The 21,431-nt window shown below is 48.6% G+C and overlaps 1 protein-coding gene across 1 annotated transcript in view; it reads left to right on the top strand.

The window, feature by feature from the left end:
- Window positions 1–7,012: 7,012 nt before the first annotated feature.
- LOC137358961 (alpha-2-antiplasmin-like) overlaps window positions 7,013–21,431 on the top strand; it is a 44,710-nt gene continuing 30,291 nt past the window's right edge. The window contains exons 1-4 of the mRNA XM_068025128.1: window positions 7,013–7,097; window positions 14,321–14,402; window positions 16,573–16,626; window positions 19,688–20,225. Of these exons, the coding sequence (XP_067881229.1) occupies window positions 14,340–14,402; window positions 16,573–16,626; window positions 19,688–20,225 (655 nt within the window). The 5' untranslated portion in view covers window positions 7,013–7,097; window positions 14,321–14,339. The remainder of the gene's footprint in view (window positions 7,098–14,320; window positions 14,403–16,572; window positions 16,627–19,687; window positions 20,226–21,431) is intronic.

Below are 21,431 nucleotides of genomic sequence, written 5' to 3'. Positions count from 1 at the left end.
TACAGGACTGATAGGGACAGGTCTGTCGCTGTATAACACTGGGATACAGGACTGGTGGGGACAGATCTGTCACTGTGTAACACTGAGATACAGTACTGGTGGGGACAGGTCTGTCACTGTATAACACTGGGGTACAGTACTGGTGGGAACAGGTCTGTTGCTGTATAACACTGGGGTGCAGCACTGCTGGGGACAGGTCTGTCGCTGTATAACACTGGGGTACAGTACTGGTGGGGACAGGTCTGTCACTATGACATTGGGGTACAGTACTGGTGGGGACAGGTCTGTCACTATGACATTGGGGTACAGTACTGGTGGGGACAGTTCTGTCACTATGACATTGGGGTACAGTACTGGTGGGGACAGGTCTGTCACTATGACATTGGGGTACAGTACTGGTGGGGTCAGGTCTGCCACTGTATGACACTGATATACAGTACTGATAGGGACAGGCCTGTCACTGGATAACACTGGGATACAGTACTGGTGGGGTCAGGTCTGCCACTGTATGACACTGATATACAGTACTGATAGGGACAGGTCTGTCGCTGTATAACACTGGGATACAGGACTGGTGGGGACAGGTCTATCACTGTATATCACTAAGATACAGTACTTGTGGGCAAAGGGCTGTCACTGTGTAAGACTGAGATATAGTACTGGTGGGGACAGGTCTGTCACTGTACAACACTGAGATACAGTACTGCTGGGGACAGGTCTGTCACTGTCAAACACAGGGATTATAGTACTGGTGGGGACAGGTCTGTCACTGTATAACACTGAGATACAGTACTGGTGGGGACAGGTCTGTCACTGTATAACACTGAGATACAGTACTGGTGGGGACAGGTCTGTCACTGTTTCACACTGGGATACAGTACTGGTGGGGAAAGGTCTGTCACTTTATAGCAGTGAGATACAGTATTGGTGGGGACAGGTCTGTCACTGTATAACACTGAGATGCAGTACTGGTGGGGACAGGTCTGTCGCTGTATAACACTGGGGTACATTACTGGTGGGGACAGGTCTGTCACTGCATAACACTGAGATACAGTACTGGTGGGGACTAGTCTGTCACTGTATAACACTGGGGTACAGTACTGGTGGGGACAGGTCTGTCACTATATAACACTGGGGTACAGTACTGGTGGGGACAGCTCTGTCACTGTATAACACTAGGGTACAGTACTGGTGGGGACAGGTCTGCCACTGTATAACACTGGGGTACAGTACTGGTGGGGACAGGTCTGTCACTGTATAACACTGGGATACAGTACTGGTGGGGACAGGTCTGTCATTGTATAACACTAAGATACAGTACTTGTGGGCACAGGGCTGTCACTGTATAACACTAAGATACAGTACTTGTGGGCACAGAGCTGTCACTGTATAACACTGAGATACAGTAATGGTGGGGACAGGTCTGTCACTGTATAACACTGGGATACAGTACTGCTGAGGATAGGTCTGTCACTGTATAACACTGAGATACAGTAATGGTGGGGACAGGTCTGTCACTGTTTCACACTGGGATACAGTACTGGTGGGGATAGGTCTGTCACTGTCAAACACAGGGATTATAGTACTGGTGGGGACAGGTCTGTCACTGTATAACACTGAGATACAGTACTGGTGGGGACAGGTCTGTCACTGTATAACACCGAGATACAGTAATGGTGGGGACAGGTCTGTCACTGTATAACACTGGGGTACAGTACTGGTGGGGACAGGTCTGTCACTGTATAACACTGAGATACAGTACTGGTGGGGACAGGTCTGTCACTGTATAACACTGGGATACAGTACTGCTGGGGATAGGTCTGTCACTGTCAAACACAGGGATTATAGTACTGGTGGGTCAGGTCTGTCACTGTATAACACTGAGATACAGTACTGGTGGGGACAGGTCTGTCACTGTATAACACTGAGATGCAGTACTGGTGGGGACAGGTCTGTCACTGTATAACACTGGGGTACAGTACTGGTGGGGACAGGTCTGTCGCTGTATAACACTGGGGTACAGTACTGGTGGGGACAGGTCTGTCACTGTATAACACTGGGGTACAGTACTGGTGGGGACAGGTCTGTCACTGTACAACACTGAGATACAGTACTGGTGGGGACAGGTCTGTCACTATATAACACTGGGGTACAGTACTGGTGGGGACAGCTCTGTCACTGTATAACACTAGGGTACAGTACTGGTGGGGACAGGTCTGCCACTGTATAACACTGGGGTACAGTACTGGTGGGGACAGGTCTGTCACTGTATAACATTGGGGTACAGTACTGGTGGTGACAGCTCTGTCACTGTATAACACTGGGGTACAGTACTGGTGGGGACAGGTCTGTCACTGTACAACACTGAGATACAGTACTGGTGGGGACAGGTCTGTCACTATATAACACTGGGGTACAGTACTGGTGGGGACAGCTCTGTCACTGTATAACACTAGGGTACAGTACTGGTGGGGTCAGGTCTGCCACTGTATAACACTGGGGTACAGTACTGGTGGGGTCAGGTCTGTCACTGTATAATGCTGGGGTACAGTACTGGTGGTGACAGGTCTGTCACTGTATATCACTAAGATACAGTACTTGTGGGCACAGGGCTGTCACTGTGTAACACTGAGATATAGTACTGGTAGGGACAGGTCTGTCACTGTATAACACTGGGGTACAGTACTGGTGGGGACAGGTCTGTCACAGGATAACACTGAGATGCACTACCGGTGGGTACAGGCCTGTCGCTGTATAACACTGGGGTATAGTACTGGTGGGGAAAGGTCTGCCACTGTATCACACTGAGGTACAGTCCTTATGGGGAAAGGTCTGCCACTGCATAACACTGAGATATAGTACTGGTGGGGACATGTCTGTCACTGTATGACACTGGGGTACAGTACCTGTGGGGACAGGTCTGTCACTGTTTCACACTGGGGTACAGTACTTATGGGGAAAGGTCTGCCACTGCATAACACTGAGATATAGTACTGGTGGGGACATGTCTGTCACTGTATGACACTGGGGTACAGTACCTGTGGGGACAGGTCTGTCACTGTATAACACTGGGGTACAGTACTGGTGGGGACAGGTCTGTCACTGTATAACACTGGATTACAGTACTGGTGGGGACAGGTCTGTCACTGTATAACACTGGGGTACAGTACTGGTGGGGACAGGTCTGTCACTGTATAACACTGGATTACAGTACAGGTGGGGACATGTCTGTCACTGGATAACACTGGGGTACAGTACTGGTGGGGACAGGTCTGTCACTGTATAACACTGGATTACAGTACAGGTGGGGACATGTCTGTCACTGTATAACACTGAGATACAGTGCTGTTGGGGACAGGGGGAGAGACAGAGAAAGTGCGTGACAGAGAGAGATTGAAGAGGAGACACTGATAGACGGGAGATGAGAGAGGTCAAGATCATTCCTGACATTTGGACATCTATTCAGAATACTACGCATTGTTGCATCACGTGTGCGGTAGACATTGTACAAGCAAAAACAATGCCAGCTATCTCACTAAATCTGTTTACATTACTGTGAAGAGAATGTAAGTTAATAAATCAGTCTTCTCATTTAAAGCTTATTCACAAAAAAGCTCATATTTTGTTGTTTGGATTGATTGTAAAATACATTTTTAATGTCTTTATCATTCCATAATTTGCTCACTGCAGAAAAATTGTAATGTGGCCCCTGGCGAAAAGGTTGGACTCCCCTGTTGTAGAGGAACAGAGGGACTTTCGATTATCTGTCTCCAGTGGTGCAGGACAGGTAAATAAGTTGGTCAAGAAGCCAAACAGGATACTTTCCTTTACTGGCCAAGGACTAGAGTATAAGAGCAGGGAGGTTGTGCAGGAATTGTACAAAACACTAATTTGATTGCAGCAAGTGTATTGCATACAGTTCTGGCCACATTACAGGAAGGACATAATCACACTAGAGAGGGTACAGAAGAAATTTACAAGGATGTTGCCAGGAATGGAGAATTTGAGCTATGAGGAAAGATTGAATAGGCTGAGTTTGTTTTCTTTGGAACAGAGGAGGCTGAGGGGAGATTTAATTGAGATATATAAAATTATGAGGGGCCTAGTTATAGTGGATAAGGTCCTATTTCCATTAGCAGGGAGATCAATAACCAGGGGCATAGAGTTAAATTAATTGGTGGAAAGGTCAGAGGGGAGATGAGGAGTAATATTTTCTCTAAGAAGGTGGTGAGGTCTGGAACTCACTGCCTGAAAGGGTGAAAGGGTCATCACATTTAAAAAAATGTTGTGCTATGCAATTGAGGTACCTTAACCTCCAAGGCTATGGACCAAGAGCTGGAAAGCGAGATTAGGTTGGATCACTTTTTTGGCTAGCACAGATATGATGGGCTGAATGGCCTCCTTCTGTGCTGTATATTTTCTCTGTTTCTACATCAGACTGCCCTTGTTTGACAGCCAGTACGGAATGATCAAAATTTCCTCCAAAAAGAAAACCAAAGCCATTCTCTCCAGTGCCCAGCACAAACTCCGTTCCCTGGACACAGACTCCATCCCTCTCCCTGGCAACTGTCTGAGGATGAACCAGACAGTTCACAACCTTTGATGCCAAGATGAGCTTCTGACCCCATACTCATAGCTCATTCTGGCCTCTTGCTCATTTTAATCACTCCACCATTGGCGGCTGTGCCTTCAGCAGCCTGGGCCCTAAGCTCGGGAATTCCCTCCCTAAACCTCTCCACCTCTCCCTCCTCCCTCTCCTCTTCTCCTTTAAGATGTTCCTTAAAATCTGCCTCTTTGACGAAACTTTTGGTCACTTGTCCTAATATCTCCTTATGTGGCTTGGTGTTAAATTTTGTTTAATAATTGTTCCTTTGATGTGCCTTGAAACATTTTAAATGTGAAAGACGCTATATAAATGCAAGTTTTGTTGTTGGGGGAGGATGATGGGGAGGGCGACAGAGGGGATAGAAATTCCCTTCTGTCCTGGGAGTCCGAACCCTTTTCTCATTCACACTGAGGATAAGAGACTTGGTTACCTCACCATGGATGGATTCTGAGAAAGGTGTCTGAAGACCTGCCTGAATTACAGTCAGCAAGAACAATTCATACGGCCCAGATTTCTAACAGTGATCTCCCTCACAAACTGGAAATAACATTTGATTTAAAAATGTATAAGGGGTAATCTAATTGAGGTGTTTAAGATGATAAAGAAGTTGTTAGGGTCGATCGAGAGAAACAATTTCCTCTGGTAGGGGGTGGGTGGGCATCCAGAACAAGGGGGCAGAACTTTAAAATTAGAGCCAGGCTGTTCAGGGGTGACACGAACATAAGAATTAGGAGCAGGGATAGGCCACTCGGCCCATCGAGCCTGCTCCGCCATTCAATAAGATCATGGCTAATCTGATCATAACCTCGACTCCACGTTCCCGCCAACCCCTGATAACCTTTCACCCCCTCGCTTATCAAGAATCCATCTACCTCTGCCTTAAAAATATTCAAAGACTCTGCTTCCACTGCCTTTTAAGGAAGCGAATTCCAAAGACTCACGACCCTCTGAGAGAAAAAATGTCTCCTCATCTCTGTCTTAAATGGGTGACCCCTTATTTTTAAACAGTGACCCCTACTTCGAGATTCACCCACAAGGGGAAACATCCTTTCCACATCCACCCTGTCAAGACCCCTCAGGATCTTATATGCTTCAATCAAGTCGCCTCTTACTCTTCTAAACTCCAGCGGATACAAGCCGAGCCTGTCCAATCGTTCCTCGTAAGACAACCTACCCATCCCAGGTATTAGTCTCGCAAACCTTTTCTGAACTGCTTCCAATGCATTTACATCCTTCCTTATATAAGGAGACCAGTACTGTACACAGTACTCCAGATGTGGTCTCACCAATGCCCTGTGTAACTGGAGCATAATCTCCCTACTTTTGTATTCAATTCCCCTCACAATAAACAATAACATTCTATTAGCTTTCCTAATTAATTGTTGTACATGCAATCTCTCACCATTTAGATAATATGCTTCTTTTTTATTCTTCCTGCCAAAGTGGACAATTTCACACTTTCCCACATTATACTCCATTTGCCAGGTCTTTGCCCACTCACTTAACCTATCGATATCCTTTTGTAGCCTCCTTATGTCCTCTTCACAACTTACATTCCTACCTATCTTTGTGTCATCAGCAAATATAGCAACCATACCTTCGGTCCCTTCATCCAAGTCATTTATATAAATTGTAAAAAGTTGAGGGTCGAGCACAGATCCCTGTGGCACACCACTCGTTACATCTTGCCAACGGGAAAATGACCCATTTATGCCTACTCTCTGTTTCCTGTTAGCTAGCCAATCTTCTATCCATGCCAATATGTTACCCCCTACACCATGAGCTTTTATTTTCTGCAATAACCTTTGATGTGGCACCTTATCAAATGCCTTCTGGAAATCTATGTACAGTACATCCATTGGTTCCCCTTTATCCACAGCACACGTTGGTTCTTCAAAGAACTCCAATAAATTGGTTAAACATGATTTCCCTTTCACAAAACCACGTTGCCTCTGCCTGATTACCTTTAATTTTTCTAAGTGCCCTGTTATAACATCTTTAATAATAGCTTCTAACATTTTCCCTAAGACAAGAAGCACGTCTTCAAATAAAGGGTGGTGGGAGTCTGGAACTCTCTCCCTCAAAAAGGCTGTGGATTCTGGGGTTCAATTGAAAATGTCAAAACTGAGATTGATAGATTTTTGCTGGGGCAAAAGGATTAAGGGATGTTGAATGAAGGTGGAGTTCAGGAATAGATTAGCCAGGATATAAATGAATGGTGGGGCAGTCTTGAGGGACTGAATGGCCTGCTCCCTTTTCCAAATGTTCTTACTACGTTTCCGTAATAAACAGATGCACAGTTTCAGGCAAATGTTTAACAAATCTGTGGCTCAATGTTTGTTGAAGTGAGTTTGATAAATAAGTGAATGGCCCTGGGAGTTACTGATTGTTATCTCACTCTAACAATCAGCAAATTGCTGATGTCATGGGATTTTAGCCCATTTTTTTCCCCTTCATCAGTTGAATAGAAGGCAAGGCTGTGAATAGCGAGGTAAGATCCATTGCTTTACTCTTGTGTGTCACTCCTGATGTTCCTGCAGAGTCCTGTTAACTCTTGCGTGCTGTGGGGAGATTGGGAACTCGATTACAGCTTCCTATATAAAACTTCAAAATACTTGGAATTTAAATGCGGTCGGATTTGTGATTGTCTAGTTTGGATATGCTGGGCCCTTAGAGAGAATGGAGCTCGGTTGGGAGTGGGGGTTGGGGGGTTGGTGGGTTGGTGGGAATGTCATGCCCAATGACAAGCAGACACTCTGGAGCCTGAACGTTGACCAGTATTAGGGCCACAACACTAATGGGTAAAAGGACAGCAACACCCGGTGCTGTACTGAGACTCTGCGTCTGTCTCTCCATTTTATTAGACAGGGTTTATGTTATAAATGTATAATCTGCATGTTAACTCACTTTGGCAGGACTCTGAGATCCTGTGGAGAGATGGCAGTTCCCCCACATTGTGTCTCTTCCCCCCTCATTCCTCTGTCCGTTATCAGTGTCACAGGCTGCCCACCTGGGAGGCACGGGTGCCTTTGACTCCTTCTCACATGCACACGTGGGGTGAGACCATGGTTTCCAGGTGCGTTGTCACAGTGAAGTGTAATGTGAAGGGGAAACACTCAGCGGATGGAGGGAGGTTTAATTATGCCCTTCACTCACCCTCACTGCACTGGCTGGGAATGATGACTTGTCAACGTGAGGGGTGGGGAAACAGGAAGGGAGGGAGAGAGTGTGTGTGTGTGTGTGAGAGAGGGAGAATGTGGGAGAGAGAGGAAGAGGGAGAGAGGGAGAATGTGGGAGAGAGAAGGTGTGAGAGGAGAGAGAAGGAGAAAGAGAGAAAGAGAGAGTGTGGGAGAGGAAAAGAGAGAGAGAGTGTGGGAGTGGGAAAGGAATGGAAGAGTGGGAGGGACAACCTGAATAGAGGTGAAAATCAGATAATATTTTTTAAAAACAGGGAAAGTAAAAGCAATTTTGCGTGACTTTTTGCTGAGCCAGAGATTGGAATCCTCAGGATAGGTCCTGACCGGAAAGGGAATGTGAAACTGAAGAGATAGTTAGATTGCTGTGAGCCAGCTGATGGATTCCAAACCTTTAAACTCTGTCGACATGTTACTGTTACTCATCTGAGACAGAATGGAATTAACAGTTAATAGTCACAAAGAAAGACTTGCATTTCTATAGCGCTTTTCATAACTTCAGGACGTTCCAAATTGCTTTGCAGCCAATGAAGTATGTTCTGAAGTGAAGTCACTGTTGTAATGTAGGAAATGGGGCAGCAAATTTACACACAGCAAGATCCCACAAACAGTATGTGGTAATGACCAGATAATCTGTTTTACTGATTTTGATGAAGGGAAAAATATTGGCCCCAGGGCACTGGAGAGAATACCCTGCTTGTCTTAAAAATAGTGGCCATGGGATTTTTTTGCATCCAGCTCAGAGGGCAAATAGGGCCTTGGTTTAACATTTCGTCCAAAAGATGACACCTCTGACAGTGCAGCACTCCCTCAGTACTGACCCTCCGACAGTGCAGCTCTCCCTCAGTACTGACCCTCCGACAGTGCAGCGCTCCCTCAGTACTGACCCTCCGACAGTGCAGCGCTCCCTCAGTACTGACCCTCCGACAGTGCAGCGCTCCCTCAGTACTGACCCTCCGACAGTGCAGCGCTCCCTCAGTACTGACCCTCCGACAGTGCAGCGCTCCCTCAGTACTGACCCTCCGACAGTGCAGCGCTCCCTCAGTACTGACCCTCCGACAGTGCAGCGCTCCCTCAGTACTGACCCTCCGACAGTGCAGCGCTCCCTCAGTACTGACCCTCCGACAGTGCAGCGCTCCCTCAGTACTGACCCTCCGACAGTGCAGCGCTCCCTCAGTACTGACCCTCCGACAGTGCAGCGCTCCCTCAGTACTGACCCTCCGACAGTGCAGCGCTCCCTCAGTACTGACCCTCCGACAGTGCAGCGCTCCCTCAGTACTGACCCTCCGACAGTGCAGCGCTCCCTCAGTACTGACCCTCCGACAGTGCAGCGCTCCCTCAGTACTGACCCTCCGACAGTGCAGCGCTCCCTCAGTACTGACCCTCCGACAGTGCAGCGCTCCCTCAGTACTGACCCTCCGACAGTGCAGCGCTCCCTCAGTACTGACCCTCCGACAGTGCAGCGCTCCCTCAGTACTGACCCTCCGACAGTGCAGCGCTCCCTCAGTACTGACCCTCCGACAGTGCAGCGCTCCCTCAGTACTGACCCTCCGACAGTGCAGCGCTCCCTCAGTACTGACCCTCCGACAGTGCAGCGCTCCCTCAGTACTGACCCTCCGACAGTGCAGCGCTCCCTCAGTACTGACCCTCCGACAGTGCAGCGCTCCCTCAGTACTGACCCTCCGACAGTGCAGCGCTCCCTCAGTACTGACCCTCCGACAGTGCAGCACTCCCTCAGTACTGACCCTCCGACAGTGCAGCACTCCCTCAGTACTGACCCTCACGTGTCAGCTTGGATTCTCTGATCAAGTCCTTAGACTGGGACTTGAACCTACTATGCCCTTCTGACTCAGAGGTGAGGCTGACACCTAAGGAAGGTTATTATAAAAGTTCCCTTCTGTCCTCTCTCCTCTCCTGAGGGCAAGTGTATAATCACCAGTTGCCCTCAAATATCAGCTGCAGTGTTCACAATGTTCAGTAGGAGTTTCTGGGCAGTGATTGAAAGCAACAGCCCAGGCTGATCATTTCCCTACTTCACCCACCCAGCTGTGAGAACCATGGACTCCTATTCCAGCCCACAGTGAGTTACTGTCCCGTATCCTTTCCATTCCAAACAGTGCCTACTCCCTCCTCTGTCCCATCACACAACTCCACCCATCTTCCATTGAAATCCTCACTCTGCCTTTGTCACCTTCAAACCTGATGATTGCAATGCTCTCCAGGCTGCTCTCCCCTTCTACAAGCTCTGTAAACCTGACATTGTCCAAAACTCCTCTGTCCTAACATGTCATGTCTCATGTTCCTCATATACCATATCCCAAAATGCTGTTTTCTGAAAGAATTCTCTTTTTTTACATGTGAAAGAATCAATACAGCTGCCAGCAACTCCGGGGGGGAGGCTGTTCCGGAGATTGTTCCAGCAACTCCAGGCGGGGGGGGGGGGAGGGGATGCTGTTCCGGGGATTGTTCCAGCAGCTCCGGGCGGGGGGGGGGGGGGGATGCTGTTCTGGACATTATTCCAGCAGCTCCGGGCGGGGGGGGGGGAGGGGATGCTGTTCCGGGGATTGTTCCAGCAGCTCCGGGCGGGGGGGGGGGGGGGGGATGCTGTTCCGGACATTATTCCAGCAGCTCCGGGTGGGGGGGGGGGTGGGGGGATGCTGTTCCGGGGATTGTTCCAGCAGCTCCGGGCGGGGGGGGGGGGGGGGGATGCTGTTCCGGACATTATTCCAGCAGCTCTGGGCGGGGCGGGGGGGGGGGGGGGGAGGGGAATGCTGTTCCGGAGATTGTTCCAGCAACTCCAGGGGGGGTGGGAGGGGTGTTGTTCCGGGGATGCTGTTCCGGGGCTGCTGTTCCGGGGATTGTTCCAGCATCTCCGGGCAGATCTTATTCTGGAGATTATAGAGTCATAGAGTTATACAGCACAGAAACAGGCCCTTCAGCCCATCATGTCTGTGCCAGCCATCAAGCCTATCTAGTCTCTCATTTTCCAGCACTTGGTCTGTAGCCTTGTATGCTATGGCGTTTCAAGTGCTCATCTAAATACTTCTTAAATGTTGTGAGGGTTCCTGCCTCTACCAAAAATTTTCCTCAAATCCCCTCTAAACCTCCTGCCCCTTACCTTAAATCTATGCCCACTGGTTGTTGACACCTCCGCTCAGGAAAAAGTTTCTTCCTATCTAATCTATCAATGCCCCTCATAATTTTGTATACCTCAATCAGGTTCCCCCCTCGGCCTTCTCTGCTCTAAGAAAAACAACCCTAGCATATCCAGTCTCTCTTCATAGCTGAAATGCTGCAGCCCAGGCAACATCCTGGTGAATCTCCTCTGCACCCTCTCCAGTGCAATCACATCCTTCCTATAGTGTGGTGCCCAGAACTGTACACAGTACTCCAGCTGTGGCCTAACTAGTGTTTTATACAGCTCCATCATAACCTCCCTGCTCTTATATTCTATGCCTCAGCTAATAAAGGCAAGTATCCCATATGCCTTCCAAACCACCTTCTCTACCTGTGCTGCTGCCTTCAGTGATCTATGGACTAATACACCAAGGTCCCTCTGACCCTCTGTACTTCCTAGGGTCCTACCATCCATTGTATATTCCCTTGCCTTGTTCGTCCTCCCAAAATGCATCACCTCACACTTCTCAGGATTAAATTCCATTTGCCATTGCTCTGCCCATCTTACCAGCCCATCTATATCGTCCTGTAATCTAAGGCTTTCCTCCTCACTATTTACGACACCATCAATTTCCGTGTCATCTGCGAACTTACTGATCAGACCTCCTATATTCACGTCTAATCATTAATGTACACTACAAACAGCAAGGGTCCCAGCACCGATTCCTGTGGTACACCACTGGTCACAGGCTTCCAATCGCAAAAACAACCCTCGACCATCAATCACCCTCTGCCTCCTGCCACCAAGCCAATTTTGGATCCAATTTGCCAAATTGACCTGGATTCCATGGGCTCTTACCTTCGTAACCAATCTCCCATGTGGGACCTTATCAAAAGCCTTACTGAAGTCCATGTAGACTACATCAACTGCTTTACCCTCATTTACACATCTAGTCACCTCCTCAAAAAATTCAATCAAATTTGTTAGACACGATCTCCCCCTGACAAAGCCATGCTGACTATCCCTGATTAATCCCTGCCTCTCCAAGTAGAGATTAATCCTGTCCCTCAGAATTTTTTCCAATAGTTTCTCTACCACTGATGTTAGACTCACAGGCCTGTAATTACCTGGTTTATCCCTGCTACCCTTCTTGATTAATGGTACCACATTCGCTGTCCTCCAGTCCTCTGGTACCTCTCCTGTGGCCAGAGAGGATTTGAAAATTTGTGTCAGAGCCCCTGCAATCTCCTCCCTTGCTTCACATAACAGCCTGGGATACATCTCATCTGGGCCTGGGGATTTATCCACTTTTAAGCCCGCTAAAACTGCTAATACTTCCTCCCTTTCAATGCTAATTTGTTCAAGTATATCACAATCCCCCACCCTGATCTCTACACCTACATCGTCCTTCTCCATAGTGAACACAGATGAAAAGTAATCATTTAAAACCTCACCTATGTACTCTGGCCTCACACACAGATTGCCACTTTGGTCTCTAATGGGCCCTACTCTTTCCCTGGTTATCCTCTTGCCCTTAATATACTTATAAAACGCCTTAGGATTTTCCTTTATCTTGCCTGCCAGTGTTTCTTCATGCCCCCTCTTCGCTCTCCTAATTACTTTTATAAGAACCCCCCTAAACTTTCTATACTCTGAGGGTCTCCACTGTTTTCAGCCCTCTGAATCTGCCATAAGCCTCCTTTTTTTTCCTGATCCAATCCTCTATATCCCTTGACATCCAGGGTTCCCTGGACGTTGGTCCTACCCTTCACCTTAATGGGTACATGTTGGCTCTGAACCCTCACTATTTCCTCTTTGAATGACTCCCACTGGTCTGATGTAGACTTTCCTACAAGTAGCTGCTCCCAGTTCTCTTTGGCCAGATCCTGTTTTATCATATTGAAATCGGCCTTCCCCCAATTCAGTACCTTTATTCCTGGTCCATTTTTGTCCTTTTCCATAACTACCTTAAATCTTACAGAGTTATGGTAACTATCCCCGAAATGCTCCCCCCACTGATACTTCTACCACTTGTCCAACTTCATTCCCTAGGATTAGGTCCAGTACTGCCCTTCCGGATGCTGTTCTGGAGATTGTTCCAGCATCTCTGGTCGGATCCTGTCCCGGAGACTGTTCCAGCATCTCTGGTCGGATCCTGTCCCGGAGACTGTTCCAGCATCTCTGGTCGGATCCTGTCCCGGAGACTGTTCCAGCATCTCTGGTCGGATCCTGTCCCGGAGACTGTTCCAGCATCTCTGGTCGGATCCTGTCCCGGAGACTGTTCCAGCATCTCTGGTCGGATCCTGTCCCGGAGACTGTTCCAGCATCTCTGGTCGGATCCTGTCCCGGAGACTGTTCCAGCATCTCTGGTCGGATCCTGTCCCGGAGACTGTTCCAGCATCTCTGGTCGGATCCTGTCCCGGAGACTGTTCCAGCATCTCTGGTCGGATCCTGTCCCGGAGACTGTTCCAGCATCTCTGGTCGGATCCTGTCCCGGAGACTGTTCCAGCATCTCTGGTCGGATCCTGTCCCGGAGACTGTTCCAGCATCTCTGGTCGGATCCTGTCCCGGAGACTGTTCCAGCATCTCTGGTCGGATCCTGTCCCGGAGACTGTTCCAGCATCTCTGGTCGGATCCTGTCCCGGAGACTGTTCCAGCATCTCTGGTCGGATCCTGTCCCGGAGATTGTTCCAGCATCTCTGGTCAGATCCTGTCCCGGAGATTGTTCCAGCATCTCTGGTCAGATCCTGTTCCTGTTCAGGAGCAGCTTGTGACCTCTGCTTGTACTGTTCGGAACAACCTGTATAATTTATCATTGTTAAGGCCGTAAAACATCCCCAGATTCTTCACAGGAATGCTTTCATATACAATTTGACACTGAGACACAAAAGGTAATATTCGGGCAGATGATGAAAAGCTTGAAGGAGGAGAGAGAGGTGGAGAGGTTTTTAGAAGGAATTCGAGAGCTTGGGGCCCAGGTAGCTGAAGGCACGGCCGCCAATGGTGGAGTGATTAAAATCGGAGATGTGCAAGAGGCCGGAATTAAAGGATGCAGAGATCTCAGAGGTTGTAGATCAGCAGGTGATTACAGAGATCGGGAGGGGAGAGACTTGAAAACAGGGTTGAGAGTTTTATAATGGAAATACCGCCAGACTGAGAGTTAATGTAGGTTCGGGAGCACAAGGAGCAATGGGTGAATGGGACTTGGTATGAGTTAGGATGCAGGCAGAAGAGTTTTGGATGAACTGAAGTTCAGGGAGAGTGAAAGGTAGGAGGCTGGTCAGGAGAGCATTGGAATAGTCACAAGCTTCCTTCATCGATTTATCTCATTGTTTGTTGTTTCTTTGACCGCGATCATTGGTGCTTTTCCATTGGTGGTTTAATGAATATTTCTTTTTGCAGTGTTCCATCAGTCACCAGGATGAACACATGGAGTCTCGTGACCCTACTGCTGTGTTTCACCAACCCTGCCAGAACTGCTGATGTAAACCGGAACCTTTAAACCTTTCCTCCCAACCTCTTCACCCTTTCTCATTCTTTCTCTTTTCTTGTCCCCATTTCCTGTTGCATTAACTGCTCCCAATTCCCAACTGCAATTTCAACCCATCATTTACCCAGATCACCTGCCACATCTCCCAACTCCTGATGTTTGGGGAAGAGGCTTGAGGGGCTTTTTTTTATTATTCATTTACAGGATGTGAGTGTCACTAGCTAGACCAGCATTTATTGCCCATCACTAATTGCCCTCGAGAAGGTGGTGGTGAGCTGCCTTCTTGAACTGCTCCAGTCCATGAGGGGTAGGTACACCCATAGTGCTGTTAGGAAGGGAGTTCCAGGATTTTGACCCAGCGACAGTGAAGGAACGGTGATATAGTTCCAAGTCAGGATGGTGTGTGACTTGGAGGGGAACTTGCAGGTAGTGGTGTTCCCATGCATTTTCTGCCCTTGTCCATCTAGTTGGTAGGGGTCGTGGGTTTGGAAGGTGCTGTCTAAGGAGCCTTGGTGCATTGCTGCAGTGCATCTTGTAGATGGTACACACTGCTGCCACTGTGCGTCAGTGGTGGAGGGAGTGAATGTTTGAGGATGGGGTGCCAATCAAGCGGGCTGCTCGTCCTGGACGATGTCTTGAGTGTTGTTGGAGCTGCACCCATCCAGGCAAGTGGAGAGTATTCCATCACACTCCTGACTTGTGCCTTGTAGATGGTGGACAGGCTTTGGGGAGTCAGGAGATGAGTTACTTGCCACAGGATTCCCAGCCTCTGACCTGCTCTTGTAGCCACAGTATTTATATGGCTACTCCAGTTCAGTTTCTGAATGATCTTCTGCTCCTCCTGTTCCGAGAAGAATCCACCATCTTCACGTTTGAATTGATGCAGTTTCTATTTCATATTTCATTTCCCCAATTTACTTTTCATCTCTGTCTCTCCACCAGGGACGGTCACTCTGCCCGGTCACGGCTCGCCCCGGGACGGTCACTCTGCCCGGTCACGGATCGCCCCGGGACGGTCACTCTGTTCGGCTGTTGTTCGTCCTTCGAGGCGAAGGTGACCATGTCCATTATGTGGGGTGATATGTAGGTAACTGCTGAGGCAGATTTGCACCCAGACGTTTCAGCTGCAAATAGGCCAGGATACGGAAGACAACTGAGTTTTAGCTGAGCTGCTGGATCAGGATTTCCTCTCCTTGTGTTTTCTCTCTGCCTTTGAGAAGTGCTTGTTTTTGTTGGAGGCTGTAACTTTGTTTTACATGCCTTTATCCAGCTGCAGATCAGTGGGATGGTCAGTGAGAGGGACTTCAAGGATGAGTTAAGAGTCTGACCAATATGATTGCTCTTGTAACCCAAGCTGTGCTTTGAGAGACTTATTGACTGAAACAATGAGTTCTGCTCAAAATTCATAGGATATAGGAACAGGAAGAGGCCGTTCAGCCCCTCAGACCTGCTCCCCCATTCAATCTGATCATGGCTGATCTGTAACCTAACCCCATCTACCTGCCTTTGGCCCATATCCATTAATAACTTCATTAACAAAAATCTATCAATCTCAGATTTAAAATTAAAAATTGATTGAGAATCGATTGCTGTTTGTGGAACTGATTTCCAAACTTCTACCCACTTTGTGTGGAGAAGTGTTTCCTCATTTCACCCCTGAAAGGTCTGCCTCGAAATGTTAGACTCTGTCCCCTCGTCCTAGACTTTCCAACCAGCGGAAATAGTTTGATTTTCTACCCGATGTGTTCCCCTTAATATCTTGAAAACTTCGATAAAATCACCCCGATCCAGCTAAATTCCAGGGAATATAACCAGAGTTTGTTTAATTTCTCCTTGTAATTTAACCCTTTCAGTCCAGGTATCATTCTGGTAAATCTACACTGCACTCCCCCAGGTGTGGTCTAACCAGGACTTTGTACAACTGAAGCATGACCTCTACCCGATTATATTCTAGTCCACCAGATTCACTGAGATCCCCCACCATCCCTCACCAATCCTAAATATCCCACAACATCCCACACTATTCCTCACCATCCCTCACTATCATTCAGCCGTTTAAATCGTTAATCAGTTTGATATAAAATTGATGAACTAAACAGATTGCAAGCATCAAATACTAATGTTTTCAGGGAAACAGATTCATTTCAATTTATCAATTCCTCAGAGTGAAGATGCCACGAAAGTTCCTGAGAATTCAAGAAACCAAACATCGACACAGGTAAGAAATTACACAGCATTGCACTGACTGAGTGTAAATCAGGACTAAGTGTCCCAGCACTGACTGTGTGTGTCTATAACAGGACAGAGTGTCCCAGCACTGACTGTGTGTGTCAAACAGGACAGAGTGTCCCAGCACTGACTGTGTGTGTCAAACAGGACAGAGTGTCCCAGCACTGACTGTGTGTGTCAAACAGGACAGAGTGTCCCAGCACTGACTGTGTGTGTCAAACAGGACAGAGTGTCCCAGCACTGACTGTGTGTGTCAAACAGGACAGAGTGTCCCAGCACTGACTGTGTGTGTCAAACAGGACAGAGTGTCCCAGCACTGACTGTGTGTGTCAAACAGGACAGAGTGTCCCAGCACTGACCGTGTGTCTGTGTATAACAGGACTGAGTGTCCCAGCACTGACTGTGTGTCTATAACAGGACAGAGTGTCCCAGCACTGACCCTGTGTCTGTGTATAACAGGACTGAGTGTCCCAGCACTGACCCTGTGTCTGTGTATAACAGGACTGAGTGTCCCAGCACTGACCCTGTGTCTGTGTATAACAGGACCGAGTGTCCCAGCACTGACCCTGTGTCTGTGTATAACAGGACCGAGTGTCCCAGCACTGACCCTGTGTCTGTGTATAGCAGGACTGAGTGTCCCAGCACTGACCCTGTGTCTGTGTATAGCAGGACTGTGTCCCAGCACTGACCCTGTGTCTGTGTATAGCAGGACTGAGTGTCCCAGCACTGACCCTGTGTCTGTGTATAGCAGGACTGAGTGTCCCAGCACTGACCCTGTGTCTGTGTATAGCAGGACTGAGTGTCCCAGCACTGACCCTGTGTCTGTGTATAGCAGGACTGAGTGTCCCAGCACTGACTGTGTGTGTAACAGGACTGAGTGTCCCAGCACTGACCCTGTGTCTGTGTATAGCAGGACAGAGTGTCCCAGCACTGACTGTGTGTGTCAAACAGGACAGAGTGTCCCAGCACTGACCCTGTGTCTGTGTATAACAGGACTGAGTGTCCCAGCACTGACTGTGTGTCTATAACAGGACAGAGTGTCCCAGCACTGACCCTGTGTCTGTGTATAACAGGACTGAGTGTCCCAGCACTGACCCTGTGTCTGTGTATAACAGGACCGAGTGTCCCAGCACTGACCCTGTGTCTGTGTATAACAGGACCGAGTGTCCCAGCACTGACCCTGTGTCTGTGTATAACAGGACCGAGTGTCCCAGCACTGACCCTGTGTCTGTGTATAGCAGGACTGAGTGTCCCAGCACTGACCCTGTGTCTGTGTATAGCAGGACTGAGTGTCCCAGCACTGACCCTGTGTCTGTGTATAGCAGGACTGAGTGTCCCAGCACTGACCCTGTGTCTGTGTATAGCAGGACTGAGTGTCCCAGCACTGACCCTGTGTCTGTGTATAGCAGGACTGAGTGTCCCAGCACTGACCCTGTGTCTGTGTATAGCAGGACTGAGTGTCCCAGCACTGACCCTGTGTCTGTGTATAGCAGGACTGAGTGTCCCAGCACTGACTGTGTGTGTAACAGGACTGAGTGTCCCAGCACTGACCCTGTGTCTGTGTATAGCAGGACAGAGTGTCCCAGCACTGACTGTGTGTGTAACAGGACTGAGTGTCCCAGCACTGACCCTGTGTCTGTGTATAGCAGGACAGAGTGTCCCAGCACTGACTGTGTGTGTAACAGGACTGAGTGTCCCAGCACTGACTGTGTGTGTAACAGGACTGAGTGTCCCAGCACTGACCCTGTGTCTGTGTATAGCAGGACTGAGTGTCCCAGCACTGACTGTGTGTGTAACAGGACTGAGTGTCCCAGCACTGACCCTGTGTCTGTGTATAGCAGGACTGAGTGTCCCAGCACTGACTGTGTGTTTAACAGGACTGAGTGTCCCAGCACTGACCCTGTGTCTGTGTATAGCAGGACAGAGTGTCCCAGCACTGACTGTGTGTGTAACAGGACTGAGTGTCCCAGCACTGACCCTGTGTCTGTGTATAGCAGGACAGAGTGTCCCAGCACTGACTGTGTGTGTCAAACAGGACAGAGTGTCCCAGCACTGACTGTGTGTGTCAAACAGGACAGAGTGTCCCAGCACTGACCCTGTGTCTGTGTATAACAGGACTGAGTGTCCCAGCACTGACTGTGTGTCTATAACAGGACAGAGTGTCCCAGCACTGACCCTGTGTCTGTGTATAACAGGACTGAGTGTCCCAGCACTGACCCTGTGTCTGTGTATAACAGGACTGAGTGTCCCAGCACTGACCCTGTGTCTGTGTATAACAGGACCGAGTGTCCCAGCACTGACCCTGTGTCTGTGTATAGCAGGACCGAGTGTCCCAGCACTGACCCTGTGTCTGTGTATAGCAGGACTGAGTGTCCCAGCACTGACCCTGTGTCTGTGTATAGCAGGACTGTGTCCCAGCACTGACCCTGTGTCTGTGTATAGCAGGACTGAGTGTCCCAGCACTGACCCTGTGTCTGTGTATAGCAGGACTGAGTGTCCCAGCACTGACCCTGTGTCTGTGTATAGCAGGACTGAGTGTCCCAGCACTGACTGTGTGTGTAACAGGACTGAGTGTCCCAGCACTGACCCTGTGTCTGTGTATAGCAGGACAGAGTGTCCCAGCACTGACTGTGTGTGTAACAGGACTGAGTGTCCCAGCACTGACCCTGTGTCTGTGTATAGCAGGACAGAGTGTCCCAGCACTGACTGTGTGTGTAACAGGACTGAGTGTCCCAGCACTGACTGTGTGTGTAACAGGACTGAGTGTCCCAGCACTGACCCTGTGTCTGTGTATAGCAGGACTGAGTGTCCCAGCACTGACTGTGTGTGTAACAGGACTGAGTGTCCCAGCACTGACCCTGTGTCTGTGTGTAACAGGACAGAGTGTCCCAGCACTGACTGTGTCTATAACAGGACTGTGTCCCAAAGAAACATCCTCAGATTGTGAAAGGTGCTATAGAACTGCATGTCTCTCTTTCTTCTATCTCTGTATCCCTGCCTAACGAGACTCCTTCCGCATACTTTCACTGTTTGATTTTTCACCTTTGTAGGTGACAGATAAAGTGAGCAATGAAGGGAAGGAAACAGTGTCAGCTTTGCTGACAGAGCGATCAGCTCTCCACTCCAGCCAGCCAGCAGTTACCGAGCATCTACACACCCATCCAGCCGTTACCAAGCAACCACACACCCAGCCGGCAGTTACCGAGCAACCACACACCCAGCCGGCAGTTACCGAGCAACCACACACCCAGCCGGCAGTTACTGAGCGACCACAGACGCAGCCAGCAGTTACCGAGCCATCAAACATTGCATCAACTACAGCAGAGATGCAACTAAAAGGCAACAGTTCCACTGCGACTGAATCTCCAGGATCCATTGAGCTGACTGAAGAGCAGCATCATGTGGATGGCAAACAGGCAGTGGGAGACTGTAGACAAGAGACATCACCAGGGGAGATGCGACTTTTGGGAAATGCCATCAGCAAATTTGGCTTGGACCTGTTCAAGGAGGTTTTACAGGAAACCAGCAAACCAAACGTGATCATCTCCCCACTAAGCATTGCCCTCGGCCTTGCTCAACTCAGTCTGGGTAACACATTCCTTCAAATTAATTCAGACCAGGGATCAGGGACTGGGCAGAAGAGGCAAAGAAACTCAGAGAAAGAGTTCCCTCAACCCACCATTGGCAGCCGTGCCTTCAGCTGCCAGGGCCCTAAGCTCTGGCATTCTGTCCCTAAACCTCTCCCCCTCTCTCACCTCAATTAAGACGCTCCTCAAAAGCAGTTCAAAGGTTTACTAGACTAATACCTGGAATGGGCAGGCTATCTTATGAGGAAAGATTGGACAGGCTAGGCTTGTATCCGCTGGAATTATTAAGAGTAAGAGGCGACTTATCTGAAACTATAAGATCCTGGGGGGTCTTGACAGGGTGGATGTGGAAAGGATGTTTCCCCTTGAGGAAGAATCTAGAACTAATATAAAACTAAACTAAACCAGGAGTCACTGTCTAAAAATAAGGAGTTTCCCATTTAAGACAGAGATGAGGAGACATTTTTTTCTCAGAGGGTGGTGAGTCTTTGGAACTCTTTCTCAAAAAGCAGTGGAAGCAGAGTCTTTGAATATGTTTAAGGCAGAGGTAGATAGATTCTTGATTAACAAGGGGGTGGAAGGTTATCAGGGGTAGGTGGAAATGTGGAGTAATCAGTTCAGCCATGAACTTATTGAATAGTGGAGCAGGTTCGAGGGGCCGAATGGCCTGCTCCTACTCCTAATGCGTATGTTTGTATGTATCTCTTTGACCAAGCTTTTAATCATCTGCCCGAATATCTCCTCATGTGGTTTGGTGTCAAATGTTTGTCTGATTATGTTCCTGTGAAGAGTGTTGAGATGTTTTAGTGCATTGCCGATGATTTATAAATGGATGGCAGGCAAATGGAATGAAGTAACATTGAAGGCATGGCCACCAATGGTGTCACAATGAAAATCAGGGATGCACAAGAGGCCAGAATTAGAGGAGTGCAGAGATCTCAGAGGCTTGTAGGGCTGGATGTGATTACAGAGATAGGGAGGGGCGAGGCCAGGGAGGGATTTAAAAACATGGGTGAGAATTTTAAAATCAAGACATTGCTTGACTGGGAGCGAATGTAGGTCAGCAAGCACAGGGGACGATAGGTGAACAGGAATTGGTGTGAGTTAGGACACAGAGAGCAAAGCTTTGAATGAGCTCAAGTTTATGAGGGTGGATAGTTTCCAAAGCAGCCATGATCTGATGGAATGGCAGAACAGGATCGAGGGG

Source organism: Heterodontus francisci, unplaced genomic scaffold (assembly GCF_036365525.1).
Source record: "Heterodontus francisci isolate sHetFra1 unplaced genomic scaffold, sHetFra1.hap1 HAP1_SCAFFOLD_778, whole genome shotgun sequence".
NCBI lineage: Eukaryota > Metazoa > Chordata > Chondrichthyes > Heterodontiformes > Heterodontidae > Heterodontus > Heterodontus francisci.
The sequence above is the reverse complement of the archived record's forward strand: the minus strand, read 5'-3'. Positions and strand labels throughout refer to the sequence as shown.